The following is an 18,261-nucleotide window of genomic DNA, read 5'->3' as shown; positions in this document are numbered from 1 at the left end:
TTAAGGTTTTCATAATCTTTATACTACATGTCTTTTTTTAGAGATCAGTTTTTAAAATATTATAAGAGTTTAGATAGATCATTTGTTTTGTACTTGTGATAGATTTGTTTTTCAAATTGTTACTGAAGATTTTTATATTCTTTGTAAAAACTCAAACTTTACAAGACTATATATATTCCCTTAGCTTTTATCCTTCTCCATCCCCATAGTTCCAGAAATGTAGAAATGTAGAATCAAAAATGAAAAACAAAAGATTAAAAGTAAAAAAAAAAAAAAAAGAAACAACCAACAAATTGTTCAGTAATTATGTCAAAAAGTAATTTGGCTTACAAATAGAGTATCCCATATTGTTATTATTTTATCTCTTCTTTTTTACTTTGATTGAAAATGTTTTGATTCAAGATAATCGTTCTAAAATAGGGCTTTAATATGAATTATGGGTTACACTAATGCTCTGAAATGATAATGACAGTAAAGCAGAATTTCTAAAAACATTAACAAAATGTTCCAAGCCAGAGATAAAAATCATTGGTTCACTTCCTAAAGAAAGCTTAACTGTTACAAGCTGAAAGCACTGTTAAATATTTGCAACTATACCTCTGATTGCTTCCACAGCTATCTGAAAGAGAATACACTTGTTACTTCCTTTTCTTACTGATTTATCAGTGTTTCAAGGAACTGAGTTTTTTAGAGAAAAAAAGCTCCATTTCAGTTTTCCATGTCCTCTTTTACCCACCAAAAAAAAAAAAAAAAAAAAAAAAGATCATTGCTGTGCTTTCTGAAATGAATACTGAGATCATAGCTAGTTTTTCTGGCAGTGTTAACTGTGCTTGATTCATGAAGCGGTCTAATTTTTTTTTTTTTTTTTTTTGGTGGAAGGGTACCAGGGATTGAAACCGGGGGCGCTTATGCACTGAGTCACATATCCCCAGCCCTTTTCTATTTTATGTATTTTGAGACATGGCCTCATTAAGGTCTCACTAAGGCCTTGCTTAGGGCCTTTCTAAGTTGTTGAGGCTGACTTTGAACATGCAACCCTCCTGCCTTAGCCTCCTGAGCCACTGGGATTACAGATGTGCACCACAACACCCAGAGCTTATTTCACTGTTAAGCCCCAGTGTCATGTTGAGCTACTGGTGTTCTCTTTCCTTGAATTACTTACTGTCTTTTGGTACACTACTGTACTTGTCAGATGCTTAATGACCATGTGATATGTCTGATCTGGGAACTGCCATCATATTTATCTTAAAACTATTAAGTGATCGTTAACTTTAAGGAAGTTTACTGTTAAAAAGAGAATTTACGTTTTTAAATTTAGTGCATCTTACTTTCTGATTTTTTTTTACTTGTTAAAGATTGTGTTCTTATAAATTATTTTGATATAAGTTTATAGATAAGGAAGTAAGGATTCTAGGTCTTAAGTTCTCCTATTAAGTAGCTGTATAAAAAATATGTACTAATAAAAAAAATCCAATGAGGAAAATGAGGCACCACGAATAGAAAGAAGGGTGGACGGACACAGTTAATACAGGTGTATCCCATCAATTTGTACAATTATGTGTTAATAAATAAATTTTTAAATAATATATATTAATAATTATAGTTTAAAAACTATCTTAGAATTTCTATCAGGACACTCCCCACCCACCCCCGCAAAAAAAAAAAAAAAGGATTCTTAACAGAGAGTCTATCACAGCCTTGCTCTTGGTCAAATGCTTAAAGATAAAGCAAATTATTGCCTATTTAAAAATATCACAAAGGTTAAAACTATAAATGGTGACAAAGGATAATGGCAAATGTTAAATCAGTTACTTGATACTTAAGAGCAAGCTGTGAAATTCATTTTTCATCCTAGTTAAATGTACTTTAAGTATTTTTTTTCAGACCACACTCTTCACTTATTTAGGTAAAATCTAGCTGCATGTTTTAAAACTGTCATTTCAACATCAACCATGTCCTAAGATCAGTGAAGTTGACTCTCACCATGATTCCCAGGAAGTCCATTTATGTTGCTCCATTTGGGCTTCTTGGGTGAGGTATATTTTAATGGAAAGTATTTAATTAGTAATTAGTGCTCTGGTTTATTGACTTACAAAATAAACACAGGTTTTTCTAGAACTTCAGATAATTTTGTCTTTATTTGAGTTCTGTTAAATTATTAGCATTGCTAATCTATGATTCCAACTTTGCTTCCCCCTCCCCCAACCTTTGTTTGTTTGTTTGTTTTGGTACTGGAATTGAACCCAGAGATGCGTAACCAATGTGACCACTGAGCTAAGTCTCCTGCCTTTTTTTTTTTTTTCTTTTTCAGTTTTGAGATGGGATATTGCTAAATTACTTAGGGCCTCACTAAGTTGCTGAGGTTGAACTTGGAATCCTCCTGACTCACCCTCCTGAGCCACTATGCTGCCATCACCCAGCCCAACTTTTCTTTTTATTTTCTCCTCATTGGAGAATGGATGAGGGCAGAAACATGTTTAGAATGATTCTGCTGGGAACTCTCTATGCAGTCATCATCTTGTAGTTCCAGTGTATTTCATGTTATAATTCTTTGGTTTTAACCAAAGAGTAAACTAAGGTTCAAATTTCTTTGTGTGTTTGGCATTAACAAATTCAAAATAAGGCAATAGGGCATCTATTTTAATTTAAGAATTCATATTATCATCTCTCTGAATGGACATTTATGACCCATGCCCATGTGGTTTACTTTAATTAAAGAATCAACAGTTTTATTAAACCATTTTCAGATACAGTGTTAATGCATCCTTCTATTAGAAAATTTACATAATGTACAATAAATATATATTCCTTTACTATAAATGTGTAATAGGTTTTGGAATATTGTGTTCTGCTTATAAGTGTGAAATACAAGTTGGTCAGTTCTGTACTGCTCAGTCTTGATCACAGTGGTATTAGGTGACAGTCCAAGGACAGGTAAGCACACAGCTCACGGTATTCAGCCTCCCCTCTATTCCTCTCTCCAGAAACCCAGTGAAAACTCAAATTCATTCCCTATTTGATGCTAGTCAAAAGTCTTATCTTTTTTTTATGGAGAACATACTACTTTTTTGTTTGTTATTCTTTTAAACAATAGAGGAATTCAGAGTTTTAAAAAAACATATTAAATAATTAAGATATTTCTGTCTTCTTTGTCGAACAATGAATAATGCTTTGTATTTTATCTGCCTTTTCATGGAACATTTAAGACTGATAAAAATTAGTGGTTCTTCCAGTGATTATCTTCATCTCTCTCTCTCTAAATGCCACTGAACTGTTAAGCAAAGTCCAGTCATTTCTGATCTCAATTCCCAGTTGTTATTCTTTGACTTAAGAACTAATTGACTTTCAAACATATGCTCCCCAGACCAGTAGTATCGAGTCTCCCACCTATTGATTCTCATTCACTGAAGTTTGAAAATCACTGGCTTAGACCAAAAGTTCTTTGTTCATAAGAAATACATGAAGGATCCTCATTTAGTTATATTTCATTGATTAAACATATACATTGAAGACATTTCTTCTGTAGTCAAATTACTTATTAAATGACGACTAAAGTTCTTTTATATTTACGTTTTCCACAAAGTAACTGGTAGATCTACATTTTGAACATAACAAAGTCTATTATTCCTTTAAAGTGTTAATATTCTTTAGGCATGGTTTATTCATTCAGACCATAAAGATTTGTGAAGTACTTGCTACGTGTGTTCAATGTTCGGATGTAAAGTGAACAAAAAAGAGAAAAAAAAAAATTCTTCATTTTTACATTCTTGGGGTAGAACTGGGGTGTGGAAGAGAAAATAAATTATACAAATTGAATATTTATGAGATGAGAAGAGCAATAGGGAAAAGAATAATTTATAGGAAAAAAAATACTTGGTAAGAGGATCTGCTCACTTCCCAGGCTGCCATGACAAATTACCATAAACTAGGTGCCAAAACAAGTAGAAATTTATCTTCTCCCAGTTCTGGGAGCTAGAAAGTTGGAATCAATATGTCAGCTAGGCCTTGTGCCCTTTCAAAGCTCTAAGAAAGAATCTCCTCTCCTCTTCCTAGCTAGTTGCTGGTAGTGGCTGGCAATTCATGGCATTTCTTGGCTTGTAGCTGTGTCACTCCAATATTTACCTGTTTTCAGGAGTCCTTCTTCCCTGTGTGTGTGTGTGTGTGTGGTTCCCTTTTGCTTAATAATTCATTGCTCAGCTTACCTTTCTGCTCTTGTTTTACTGTGAGCACCATAGAAAAATAGAATTGAACCTTTCACGCTTTTCTATATAAATATCTTCCACTGTACATCTACAATCATTGCTTACAAGTTCTGTCTTCTACCCAGTTCAGCCAACTGGTTGTCATTTTACAATGTATAACATGTCCAACAGCCCACCTTTGGTACCAGGTAACACTAAATTGCTTTGGGCCTCACTAAGTTGCTGGCTTTAAACTTTTGATCCTCAGCCTCCCAAGCCACTGGGATTACAAGATATAATGTGTTTTTATTTCTTTTTAAGACCTCATTAAAAACAGCCTCAAGGTTGATCTGTCTACCAGCATTCTGTTCATGGCAATATATGCATTCCCTAAAACAATGAAAGCTTTCCCACTGTTCACTTCCATCTGAGTCTTTAATACCTGTATTTCTATTACCCATATCTTCAAAATAGTCTAGATTTTTTTTTTCTTTTCTTTTTTTCCCCCTGTGAAGTGCTTCAGGATTCTTCTACTTGCTGTTCATCTTCCAATTCCAAAGCTACTTACACATTTTTAGCACCACTGTCTTGGTACCAGTTTTGGTATTCTCTGGAGAAACAGAACCAATAAGTTGTGTTTATTTCAAGGAATTGACTTCCATGTGGTGATGCTGATGGCCTGTAGTGCAGGTTTACAGGCTCAGAGACAGGCTATTGTGCAGTCTTGTGGAAGAGTTTCATTTTATTCTGAGAAACCTCAGTTTTTGCCCTTAGCCCCTTTTGACTTGATTGCAAGAGACTTGTCCATATTATTGAGGACAGTCTTCTTGACCTAAAGTCAGCTGATTATAGATGTTAACTGCACCCAGAACATTCCTTCACAGCCGCACCTAGAGGAGTGTTTGATTAAATAACTGTAATAGTTTAGTCAAGGTGATAACACAAAAGTCACCAGCACAGAGAGAAAATGTGGGATGGGTTGAGGTGGATTGTTATAATGAAAAGACAGAGAATAGGTAACATTTGATCAGAGTAGTTTTCTAAGAAAAGGCTAGCTCTCTGGTTATCTATTATTTTCAAGTCATGTTCTAAAGCAATGTTACAAATGTTTATGCAATTAAGATAAATATATTTTCTTTTACTTTATTCTTTTGCCGTTTTTTTGCATCTTATCCATTTTGTATTCTATCCTTTTTTGTTGCTGTTGTTTCTTATCCATTTTGACTTATGTGGTAGAATTCTTTTGTTATGTGGCACACTTTAATGAAAAATTTCTGGCTAACCAAAACAAAGGCTGCATTTTTAAATGATGATAAAAGTAACAATAGTAGTTGATGTGCTCAGAGTTGGTTTATAGGCCAATACTGCTCTGTAGGGAAACTTCTTTTTGCCTGGGAATTAAACAAGGGACTGTTTTAATTAGTGCACCATCTAGATAAATGGAGCTTTTAAAAATGTACCAGTTTGCATGGTGTTTCCATTATATAAGTGGTTATTTCTAGGTTGCATAATGTAGTCTATGCAAATTTAAACTTTTGCTTAACTTTATAATCTCTTGCCAGGAAAAAGAGGAAAAGGCCACTGTCGCTATGCAGTTTGATAGTGTTATTACCTCGTTCACTTACCTGTAATGGTCCGCTATTGTATATTGTGTAAAAGCTTAGGGTTTTTTTTTTTTTCCCACTCCAAATTCCATGACTATTCAGTAGGTCCACCATTTATTTCATATTTTCAGTTCTCATTTTTTTCATACCATAATTTTATTTTTTCATCTAGGCAAGTTTTTTGCCCTTATTTGAATTTGATTTGCTTATCCTACATTTTCCTACCTGGAATTGTTTCTCCTTTACATGAAAGTAATAACATACTGGTTCCTGCCTCTGAGAGAAACTCACAGTAGGAAGTGGAAGTCGTGCCCTCTGCCCCTAATGTTCCATGACTGGCAAATTGAATTTGTACTCTTTGATCTTTGTATTCCCCAGTTGCTTCATGTGACTTCTCAGTGTTTACATGTAGGACAGTCCTTTCATTTGTATTTGCTTTAATGTCCTAAGTGTTCTCATATGTTAATGAATGTCTTGTTTGTTGAGGGTGTTTATTTTTATTAGAGATACCCACTTTGCAATCAAAGATGTAAAAAAAAAACAGACATTTTTCCCTTTGAGAAAACCAATTTGTGACATTGTTTTCCTCCCACTCAGTCCTTTTCTCCTTTCTTCCCATCCCACATTCCTCCAGCTGTTTGGAGCATTTTTACAGAGCCCCTCAGAGCTTTTGAACATGTAAGGGATGTCAACCCATGATTTTTGCTCTTGCAGAATGTTTGATGTGGGAGGTCAGAGGTCTGAGCGGAAGAAGTGGATCCACTGCTTCGAGGGAGTGACAGCCATTATCTTCTGTGTGGCCCTGAGTGACTATGACCTGGTTCTAGCTGAAGATGAAGAAATGGCAAGTACAACCCTTTTTGAAGCTGGAGCATGAAATATGCAGAGCTGGAGATGGTGTTGCCAAGAACTTTTCTGAGAAAAATTCTTGAGAAATTCTTGCTTATGCCCAAATTATTTGAAAGTTCAGGCTCTTTTCTTCAACTTTTCTGTTTGCATTTAAGGAAAGAATGCTAAAGAATCACAGATGCATCTTAAGGAAGAGATTGAGAGTCAATTTTACCTCAACCCTGTATGTTTAACTGTGCATTTCCAATATGCTGTACTTACAGACTAAATGAAAGTAAAGTTAGGTCCATGATAATCCAAGACTCATTTTTTCTTGTTATTTCTGGCAGTTTAGTAATCTTTGATGTGTGCTATGCTTTGTAATTTTTAGATATGTTTCATTGCCATTAATTTGGAGAAGTAGAAATAGAAATTTAAACTATTACTTTAAATTAACTTTAATGCAACATGGGGGAAATAAAAAAGAGATAGGCTTAGTTTGTGTTTTTAAAATCAAGTATATACAATTATAATGCAGTAGGTACAGTGCAACACTATACTTTCTTTCATTTCAGCTCTATGAAATATCTCAGTGTCCCTGCTGAATACAGACCCTGGAAGGGCAAGAAACAAGAATTGGAAGTCTTCTTTCTTTGGAGTGTTAGACTAATTGAATTTCACTTGTTAAATTTAATTTATTAATCTTTAAAAGCTCCACTTACCTCTTAATGAAAACAGAGATGACCTCTATAATCATGAATTCTTTTCAGATGTTCACTGTTGGGCATCAGATTATAACATCCTGCAGCAGGATGTTTCCAGGCATAGCACAGAACTCACAGCGAACACTCAGCAAGTAATTATTGAGTGCAAAAAGCCATGAGACACCTGTCTCGCCTAACATCAAAGTGTGCTTGTTCTGAAATGGTAGAAATTCATTTTAGTGGAGAGTTACCTCTTTTTCAACTAAAAAGCCCTGTTTTGTTGAACATTGTGTTTTCTAAAAATAGTCATCCAGATCCTTGCTGTTAATAAAAACTTGGTTTTATTTTTTATTATAGAATCGAATGCATGAAAGCATGAAATTATTCGACAGCATATGTAACAACAAGTGGTTTACAGATACATCCATTATACTGTTTCTAAACAAGAAGGATCTCTTTGAAGAAAAAATCAAAAAGAGCCCCCTCACTATATGCTATCCAGAATACGCAGGTATTTTGCTTTTCTTTGAATAACTTAACATGTCATATATTTCTAAGTAAAGCTTCCCCTACGGCAAGATTTCAGTTGATTTAAATCTCTCAACTTGGTAATCCTTATACCTTGAGGGGATATTATTTATCAAACTGCATTTGAGCACAAGATGTGGATGAGATTACTGAAAATGTGTTTATTTTATGGAAAAGCGGATTGATAGATAATTTTCAGTGATGACTACAAGTCTTCATAAAGTTAAAATATTGGTTTGTTCATCCAGGAAACAGATCCCATGAGAGGTATTGTGGGATGCACATAAATAAAACATGTCTCTGTTCTCTGTCTGAACTCAAAGACTGACATACTCATAAACAGACAAGAGCAGTGCACCATACCACTAAGAAGGAACATGGGCATTCGTATAAGGAATAATCGGCGAGACAGCTGACTCTGGTTCCATCAGAGAAGGTTTCTTATGAAATCTAAACTTCATTAACGAGACTGTTGATGATGCTTTAATTTTACTACCATGGGAAAAGCACTGGGAGTGAAAAAAAAATAGACTTGAAGTACAATCCTAGCTTTTTCAAAACAAGCTCCTTGACGTTGAACAAGACTTACAATTTATCTAGGCTTCAGTACACCATCTGTAAAATCAGGAATTGGGTTCATACATTGTTTTGAATCTAGTCTGGCCCCTCCTAACCTGCAATCAGGAGTGAGCACTGGGAATAGAGCTACTTACCCTCCCACACTTACCATCTTACAGCTCCTCTCTTACAGAGTAATTCATTTCTCATCTGTTTTACACATTGGGCTTCTGAATAAGATTTTATTTTAGTAAAGAGAACTCTGTGCTTTAATTGCAAAAGTTATAGCTACCACTGACTTAAATGATCTCTAAATGGAAATAGTCTGAAGAGTTTATTACTTACCCTTGTCTAGTCTTTCCTGCTTAAAAAAAAAAAAAAAAAGAAATCTCAAGAACTATTTCACTATAAACAACATTTTTAGTCTATCTTAATAATAATTAATAGTTGTACCATTAATAACTGCCATTTCCAGGCAATATTAGGCAATCCAGTGTGTCAGTACTTGGATTGCTCAGTTCATATAAGTGTGAATGCTTGAGCTTGACAAACCCATAGAGGTTAGTTCCAGACCCAAGTCGATTGCTCTCCTGCATCCAGACCACTAATAATGAGGCTACATTTAATCAAATTCTCTGTGGAAGCAAAAGGGAAATGCTGCTCATTATTACAGCACTTTTTTATGTGTTGTGAAGCTATACTTTGGTTCACAATAATTTTATACAGTGACTTGCTTAAAAACTTGTTTGCTTTTGGAAAGTCACATTATCCTAAGTTACCTTATTCAGAAAGATTTTTAGTGCTTATTAGGAATAAAATTATATATTGTTCAAATTCCAAGATTGGAGTAATTCAGAATAAGGTAGCTCAGTTTTCCCTTACTTGAACATGTTCTTCAGTTTATTTTTTATTGTTTTTTTACGTTGAAGTAGCTATTATGTATTAATTCATAAAAAAGTATCCAAATTAGTCCATAAATATTGTATACCTATAGCAATTTTACAGCAACCAAGCATGTACTTGTTAGCCCTTTCCTTGCCACGTATACAATGTGTTCAAGAATTTTTGCTTATGTTGTCAAATTAGCAAGAATTCCTGATTTCAGAATCTTCGCCCACAAAGATTTATTAGATCATTATTTCATATTTTCAGTGTTAAGATTATAATTTAAAATCTGCACTGCATGCTATAAGTATTGATTCAGTTGCTGCTTACTTCAGCCTCAGCTCTCATTCTTATGGCTGTTGCTTCCTATGGAACAAGCCTATCTGGCCCCCAAGCCACACCCTCATTTGTGTCTCCAGCCTCTGCCTGCTCCTGTGCTCTCTTCGTCTACCTCTTTTTCCTGTGTTGCCATTTCACTGGCTTCCATCTGCAGTCCTGCAGTCCTTCAGCACTCTGCCTTTTCACAGACTTATCTGTTCTCTGACACATTCTTGTCAACTTGAATTTCTCTCTGGAGCCTCAGGCTCGAATTAACAACTGCTGGGTTCCCTCTACATTTCTTAGCACCTGAAATTCAAACTAAGCTCATATTTTTTACTCAGATCCCTTTTAATTATATCATCAGCTTCTCAGTTCTTCATTCTTAAAAATGTTCTTATTCCTTTTTTGTATACTCATTTTTGTTTAGGAAAGTTCCGTCATATGTTCAAAAATACCTATCACCTTGAAGCACACACTTTGCTGTCATTTTCTTAAGACTTAAAGTCAGATTAAGAAATGTGCTCATTGGCTCAGTCCTGTAACTTGTAGCTCTTTGGTATAGTAATTTAACCAACTACACTAAATATTTATAGTTAGTGAGCACTTAGTGTAAGCTCTTTCTCCAAAACATATTTTTAATGAAAGGGTTATAGTAATTTCCTTGGTCCAAGCAGACACTGTTCATTGCTTCAAAATTTCAGAGCACTAACCTTATTATGCTTTAATAAGATAAAAATTGATTTGTTAAAATATATGATTATCTTCTAGCAACATCAGAATTCAAATGTAAACTTATTCAAGTTTTACTACTTCTTTGTCCTTTATATAATGAGTTCTGTAAGCCCAGCATCCCTATGGATTTTGTCATGCTTCATTTACAGGGTATCATGTAAGACATGAAAGGAACTGAGCAAGCTATAGAAGACGATGTTTATCTTTGATGTGTTCACATTCTTGGTTAGGAGACATAATGCTGAAAAGGAATTTGAGACCCTGTTAAAACAATGTAACAAAAACTGAAATAGAGTGTTTCCACAGTCTTTAGGGGGTTTTAATGATACAGAGCCCATCTGAATTGGGGTAATTAGGAAGTTAGATGTAGTGATAATTGTGAGCAAACCTGAAAGCCTGGTTGGGGAAATCAGGTGGTACAGGACAGTGCAGAGGAAAACGTTCAGCAACACAGGGGGCAGTTTGTATATTGGGTCCTTCTGAAACAAAGGGAGCGTCAGATGGGGAGTAGAGGGCCTCAGAATAGCAATCCAAAACAGACTGGGTAACAGAGAACCTTGAAAGCCAGACATATAATCTTGGATTATTAGTACTAAATAGGGATTTAAATTATGTATTCAAAGGACCATTTTATTCAACTATTTTATTTATCATATTGTATTTATTAATATATTTTATTGCAGTACCATTATATGTATATAGACAGTACAAGTAAAGTATTGGATTTTTAAAAGTGAACTTGCAAAGTGAAAAGTGGAGAAGTAACATCCACCACTGGAGTTAGGAGACTATTGGAGGGTCACAGAAGCCCTTTCATGCCTCCTCCCAGCCTTAACTGATCAAGTACCTCCCTCTCATCCTTCCAGTCGCAGAGTAATCATTATCTTGACTTTTGTCCTCTTCTGTGTATTTTGAATATTTTCTAAACACTTGTGGGATCACACAGTATGTAGTGTTTTTGTTTCTAGCTTCTTTTGTTGAACAAAACATTAAGAAGATTGATCTGTGTTACTCTGTGTTCCTGTGGTACTTTTGTTCTCATCACTCATTTCTGTATGGCAACATGTTGTATGAATATACCAGAATTTATTAGCCAGCTACAGTTGATGAACTTTAGTACCACTATGAGTGTTTTTCATATGTCTTCTAATGAATATGTACAGATAGTAGTATCTAGTGTATACTAAACTTGCTGGGTTAGAGCATGCATGCAGTTTTCTTTAGTATTGCCAAACAATTTCTGAAGTCTTTAGTCAGTAACTTGAAAGTAGGAGTGTGTCATTCACTATTTGTAATCTCAGCCTTAAGCTACATTGTACATGTTTGTATGATTTTTGAATAAAGAAAAAATGATAAATGTTAGTTAATGTGTAAATAAGAAAGGGGGTAGAAAAATCAGCATTCTGCCAGCATTATTGATCTGCCACTGGACTAGAACTGCAATAGCATGACACCATCAGGCACTCTAGTGATTCAGTTTGGGCTGTAGATGATAGAGGATAAGAGTAAAAAGAAGATTGGGCATTTGGAGATTGAGGTCAGAACAAAGATCACAACAAATATAGAATACTGTGCAAAGGAGATTTTAGTTTTAAGGATAACTTATAGTCCTTAAAGGTTGTTAGGTGTTTTTCATTTAGAAAAGTCCTCTCATTCTCTAAGGCAAAATGCAGTTACAGAGTCAAAATTTTATATTCTAAGATCCCTTTTGCTTAGCAGTGTAAGTACTTTAACTTTTTACATTGTTTCTTTGCTTTTCCCATCTCAGGATCAAATACATATGAAGAAGCAGCTGCATATATTCAATGTCAGTTTGAAGACCTCAATAAAAGAAAGGACACAAAGGAAATATACACCCACTTCACATGTGCCACAGATACTAAGAACGTGCAGTTTGTTTTTGATGCTGTAACAGATGTCATCATAAAAAATAATCTAAAAGATTGTGGTCTCTTCTAAGTTTTGCAGTTAATAGTAAAATGCATTTTCAAACCAAATGAGTACTTATGTATGGATCTCTCTAGACTAGAGTCTTGCAGCAACACAGAATGTAGTTATACAGCAGATGCATCTGGGATCTGACCAAAGTGGTTCTGTTTTGTTTCTTTACCTGAAAGTAACAGAAGGACCTTTCTTAATTGTGAAATATGGTCCTGAATGTGAAAATGAAGGACAGTGTTAACGCTGGGCTCTAGTATATTGATTTCTGTGTAAGTGTAAATATGCAAATGTATGTATAATGTATTTATAACTTTTATTTCCCACATTACTTTTAGGTTTAAGAGTGGCAACTTATAATTCTAGTGTGATGGCTTTGGAAATAACATAAATATTAAGTACCTTGTACTGAATGACAGACTTTTACTGTATTTGCCAGTTTTAAAAAGCTTTATTTATGTTCATGTCCTATAATTTTTAGATACAATAATTGATATTAGAAAATGTCACAGCCCCTTATCTTGATTATATGTATACTTGGATTCATAAAAATGTTATTTGTACAAACATTGCACAGACTATTTTAATAACATGATTTGTTCTTTGAATTTAATGTGTTTTATTGAAACGTTCTTAAAAAGGATGAGTATACCTGCCTTTGGATCAATTATTTCAATATGTATGCATTTTAATCATTCTTTTATTTAATGAGTGCATGCTGCTCTGATTCTACCTTAGATTTAGTTTGAAAAACTAAAACTTCAGATTTTTGAGGATATACTATCTTAGACTTATAAACACATAATTTTTATTCATTTGGTTTGTTTTCACTTTGAATTTTAATATCTGGATAGTATTCATGCATTACCTTAAAGGTGATGCCAGATTAATTTTATACACTTTAAATAACTACATTTTTATTTATAACTGAGTTTAGGTGGATGTTGAGAGCATTTTGTGGGTAAAAAAATAATTTAGCATAATGAATTTTGAGACATTCATTTGTGTATTTCCTTTGGGAAATCCCTTGTACTTAGCATACATAATAGTTTCTTGTTTGCAGGATAACACAAAAGATCTTTGAATACTCTATTGCTGATATTTTATGTAAGCTTTAAATTCACACATGTAACTTGTTTCCAATTTAATTATAACACTATGTTAAAATGACTTTTTTTCTTAGATATTCAAATTCTCTTGTTGAAATTTATATTTTTTTCTTTTTAAATTATACTGTTATTTCTGACAATTAAATGGACAGTAACATCTAGAAAATGAGTAATAGTATTTAACAGAATCAGTGATTGTGTGTATGGTCAAATAAGTGTTACATTATCAGCTAGATATTGAACATTGGTAGAATCATTTTTCTTTCGATTATTTACAAGGTGTCTCTGTGACCTTGTTTTAACCAAATGAACACCACTCCCTGCTCCCGTTCCCCCGCCCCCTGCTTTTTTTTTTTTTTTTACTCATCCTGAAAAACTAAGTCTTTCAGTAAGTGTTGCTGGTAAGTGGTTCTTGAGTTTAGTTATGTGTTGTCATTTTGTTCAAGTATGTTTGTTGAAGTATGTGTATATGTGTGTGTATGGGTAACCATGAACTACATTCATATCTGTTTCATTAGGGGATTTTTTTTCCTTCTTTGTAAAGAAATTCAAAATTAGCGAAATTCCTTAAATGTGTTAGTTTAGATTCTTTATGTGCCTTTCATGAAAGATATGTTTTCATTAATTTTACTGATGGAAGACCTGTAAGATCCACATTGTGAAGCTATCTATGAAATTTAAATTATGAATAAATTTGAATGATGAGGAATATGGTTTTAAAAGCCACAAAGAAGCACATACTGGTGACCATCCTTGGTGAATTCTTGAACTTTATTCTCTGTGATTGTGTTACTAATAAATCCTAATAAATCTAAATTTTTAAAATTTTACAAACCTGTTGGCTAAACCCAATATGCATTAGAATTTAAGTATCATTATATTGTATATTCATTTCTTCTTTCACAGTGCTCTTTTTGCAATTCTATTTCAGAAGCTTGAGTTTACCTGCCCCACTTGTTCTCATATTGAAATATGATGCCATGTTTGGGATTACCTGCTTGAAAGTCTTTTGAGAATTCGTCACCTGCCCCAGCTCAGTGTGCCCCAAACTAAATTCATCATCATTCTCCTCCGAATCCAGTTGTCACCCTTTATTTTGATATTTTAGCTACTGCTGTAGTTTGGATGTTGAGTGTCCCCCAAAAGTCCATCCTTAAAGTCACGGGTCTCTGGATGGTGCTATTGGGAGGTGGTAGAATCTCTGAAAGCTGGGTACTATTGAGAGGTCCTTAGTCATTTGGGGCATACCCTCAAGGACATCTTTTAATGTTTTGGGCTTTTTTATTTTGTTTTTCTGTTTTCCATTCCCATAGCAACCTGATGAACTCAGGTCTTTGCTGAACTTCCCAATTGAGATGACAAACTAAATTAAATTCCATCTCCCACTTCTTCCTCCTCTAACTCAGATTAGTTAATAAAGAGCTGTGACTGTTTTGCATTCTGTGCAGTCACCTGCATTGTCTCTGACATGTCAATAAAATGAAATATAACTTAGCCTCCCATTCAGTGCTCTCCATCATCTGAGCCCACTTCATTACTCCCTGTTCTCCTCCTATACTACATCCAAGTAGTGCTCTGTTCATCACCCAGGCTCTCTCCTCTAAGAATTATACCACATGGTACATGTTATATGCTTTGAAACTGCCTGGTGCATATGAAGTCTTCATTCATATCTGTTAATAATTTTATTTTATTCATCAGTACTTTTGTTTGTGATACCTCTTTTAGATTTCACTGGTATCTGTTCTGTCCTTTTGAGAGAAGTACTTGGTCCTCTATGTAGAGTTGCCAGTCACATTTCTCAGTTCCCTGGCTGTACATGGCAGGCCAGACCGGTCCAAGTTCCCCAAACTGAGTCAAAAGTCCCAATTTCTTTTTAATTCCCTTGGCTCATCAAGTGTAACAAATGTACCACTCTGATGGGAATATTAATAATGGCAGAGGCTGTGCATGCGTGGGGCAGTGTTATTTGAGAAATCTCTGTATCTTCTTACTCTCACTCTTAAAAATAAAGACTGATTTTCTTTTAAAAAAAACCTATTAAGAAAAGAAATCCCCAGTTTCCATTCCTAAAGTCCCTAACACTCTTGTGGTATCTATAGTTCCCTTCATTGTAGTACCTTTCTGAAAAAATTATTTTTATGCTTGATCTATTTCAATCATGTTTAATTTAACTGAAAAGTGTTGGATAGAATGCATATTGGATGCTTGTTAAATGCTGACAATAACTGTGAGACAGATCAAAGAGGCTCAGAGAGGTTAACTTGAGCATGATGAAGGTTTCAAACTTAAGACTTTTAACCCCCTGTCTGCCAGAGGACTCCAAAGAATGCTTCTTTTTTCCAGAAAATGTACACGTGATCTTTCATCTATCTCACTCAGCCTTTCTGAGTTTATTTGAATTTTACATTTAAAAAAGTACATATTATGTGCTATATCAAAGCTGTTTGTGTTATCTTACCATCCATTAGATTTTGAAGCTACTTGAGAGCACAGTTATATGAATTTTTATATCATTTTTTGTCTGCAAAACTACCCTTGGTGCCTTGCATAATGAATATATTGAATAATGTGATCAATATTACAGATATTAGCCTGACCGATATTGTAGATGTTTAGCATGGTCATTTCTTAGTGTGTCATTTTGGAGTAGAAAATAATGGTGAAAATCCTAGATCTCAGCACCCAGAATGGGTTCAAATCCTGGTACTCTCTTAATTGGTGAACCTCAAGCAAGTTATTTAATCATGCTGTACCTCCTTTTTATTATCTGAGAAAAATAGGATTTAGTAGCCCATCTTAATGGTTATAGTCAGTCTTAAGTTCACAGTGCATGTGCAGCGATTAGAAGGAAGCATGGCATGTAGTACACTGTCAATACATTTTGCTGGTGGTGTCTATAAAGAATATTTGTTTTTACAATACCTTAGATGTAATCTGTATTTACCAAGAAAGTTACTGATATGCATTTTGTATGAAATGCCTCAAAACCAAAATAGCTATCACATTTCATCTTTAGTTAAAACTGTGGAGCATCTCACACTGGTAGAGATACTGGAACATGTGAATAAGAGAAAAATGCATCAACTTTAGGATGCTTCCCTGTAATTTTAAGGTAACCATAACTATAGGAAAACTTATTTTAATGTTAGTTTGGGAAATTTTCTTAGTTGCACTTCAAAACCCTGTCTTAACAGCTAAAATGTATTTATATCAAAAGAGTTTTATATTTCACAACTCCACTGGCCTGTTTCCCAGGCATTTTTTTCCTTAACCAATAACTGCTTGCTTTGGTGTTTGTTGTGATTTCTTTTATTTACTGGGATTTTTTTAGTTACATTAGAAGTTAGGAAACACATTTCATCAAGTCAAGAGACACCCAAATATGCACAGACAGGGATTGGCTGTGGTTGTACAGGACAGAACTGAGGTTGCTTGACTAGAACAACCCCAGTATGTGTGATAAACCTTCTCAAGCACCATGCATAAGGTCAAGTAATTTCCAGCTTCTTTGAATTTTTTCCCTTCCTCCTGGGTCTTCATCTATAAAGGGGATGAAACACTGTGGTTTCAAAGAGATCATTCTTCTGATTAACAATGCATTGTAATGGATTTTAAATGATATAATTTAAGGAAAACATGCATCGAAGACTAATCTAGGCGGGGACTATTTTAGCCACTTTTAATAAAGGAATGTGCTGTTTCTTCCTGAATGCTACTGTACTGCATCACTTAAAAGAAGGTACATAGAGGGGAATCCCAAGACACCAAAGGCTTTAATAAACTTCTTTACCCAACTGCATTCTCTATGAAGGGTGCTATGATGTGTGACCCAAACTGAGTCAAAAGTCAGTGTTCTGGAAACTAATCCCCAAATTCAAATATGTCTGATATTTGAATGCAGGGTCAGATAATATCATGAGGGTGGGGCCCCCATCATGGGATTAATGACTTTATAAGAAGAAAAAAAGGAGATCTGAGCTCCAGCACCTGACTGTCTCAGGCCACCACCTTGACATTGGACTTCCCAGTCTGCAGAACTGTAAGAAGTAAGTCTTTATTCTGCATTCCCCCTTCTCAGCATTCTGTTAAAGTAGCAAAAAGGGTTCATAAAATTGTACTCCTGTGGGAACACACTGGGTATATTCTCTGTCTTACCAGGATTTCCTGTTTTTGTTAAATGAGATGTATAGTAGTTAGTTTTACTAAATTGGCAAATGCTTGTGCTATTTCACTGAAATCTAGTCTTCAAAATAAACCACTGTGAAGATCAGATATTACTTGGAATTTTGTTATGCACTCTTGAATTATAATGATTTTTGTGGAAACTTTATAGAATGTGCTCCTTGCCCCACTTTTCAAAATCAAAAAAAGACAAGTCAAAGCTACTTCCAAACAATTCTGCCTTTAATTTTCATTTACTAAATAGTGTTGCATTGTCAGTTTTGCAGAACATGGACTATACCAGCAGAATATTCACTAAGGTGATTTGCACAGGACTTTCTTTGCAACACTCCACTGTAGTAGTAGATATGTTTCCCTTACTTCGGAATACAAGTCATTACCATTCCATAGTGACCAGTTCTAGCAATCTACTTCATAAGGTAGTTTACCTTTAATAAATAGAACCTTTTTTCAGACTTGAGAGTACATTCTATTTCATCCTTAAATTTTCTATTATAGATTATAAATTAACTTTAAAAGGATATTTTCTTTCAAATGGAAACTTACCTAAAGACTTAAAGAATTTTTCTGACTAAAGTTAAGAGTGGAAGCATGGAGCCCATATAATGTGCCCTTTCTTCTCTAAGACCCACCTCTGATGTACTGCACTTGAGGCTTCTAGGTGCAGATTTGAAACAACATAGTTCCA

The 18,261-nt window shown here is 34.5% G+C and overlaps 1 protein-coding gene across 1 annotated transcript in view; it reads left to right on the top strand.

The window, feature by feature from the left end:
• The window catches only part of Gnai1 (G protein subunit alpha i1), an 87,830-nt gene extending 70,167 nt beyond the window's left edge, over positions 1-17,663 (top strand). The window contains exons 6-8 of the mRNA XM_046464164.2: positions 6,500-6,629; positions 7,675-7,828; positions 12,110-17,663. Coding sequence (XP_046320120.1) covers positions 6,500-6,629; positions 7,675-7,828; positions 12,110-12,300 — 475 coding nt within the window. The 3' untranslated portion in view covers positions 12,301-17,663. The remainder of the gene's footprint in view (positions 1-6,499; positions 6,630-7,674; positions 7,829-12,109) is intronic.
• The last annotated feature ends 598 nt before the right edge of the window (positions 17,664-18,261 follow it).

Source organism: Marmota monax, unplaced genomic scaffold (assembly GCF_021218885.2).
Source record: "Marmota monax isolate L192 unplaced genomic scaffold, Marmota_monax_Labrador192_F-V1.1 WCK01_AAM20220418_F8-fsc00065, whole genome shotgun sequence".
Classification (NCBI taxonomy): Eukaryota; Metazoa; Chordata; class Mammalia; order Rodentia; family Sciuridae; genus Marmota; species Marmota monax.
This window is presented reverse-complemented; position numbering and strand designations above follow the sequence as displayed.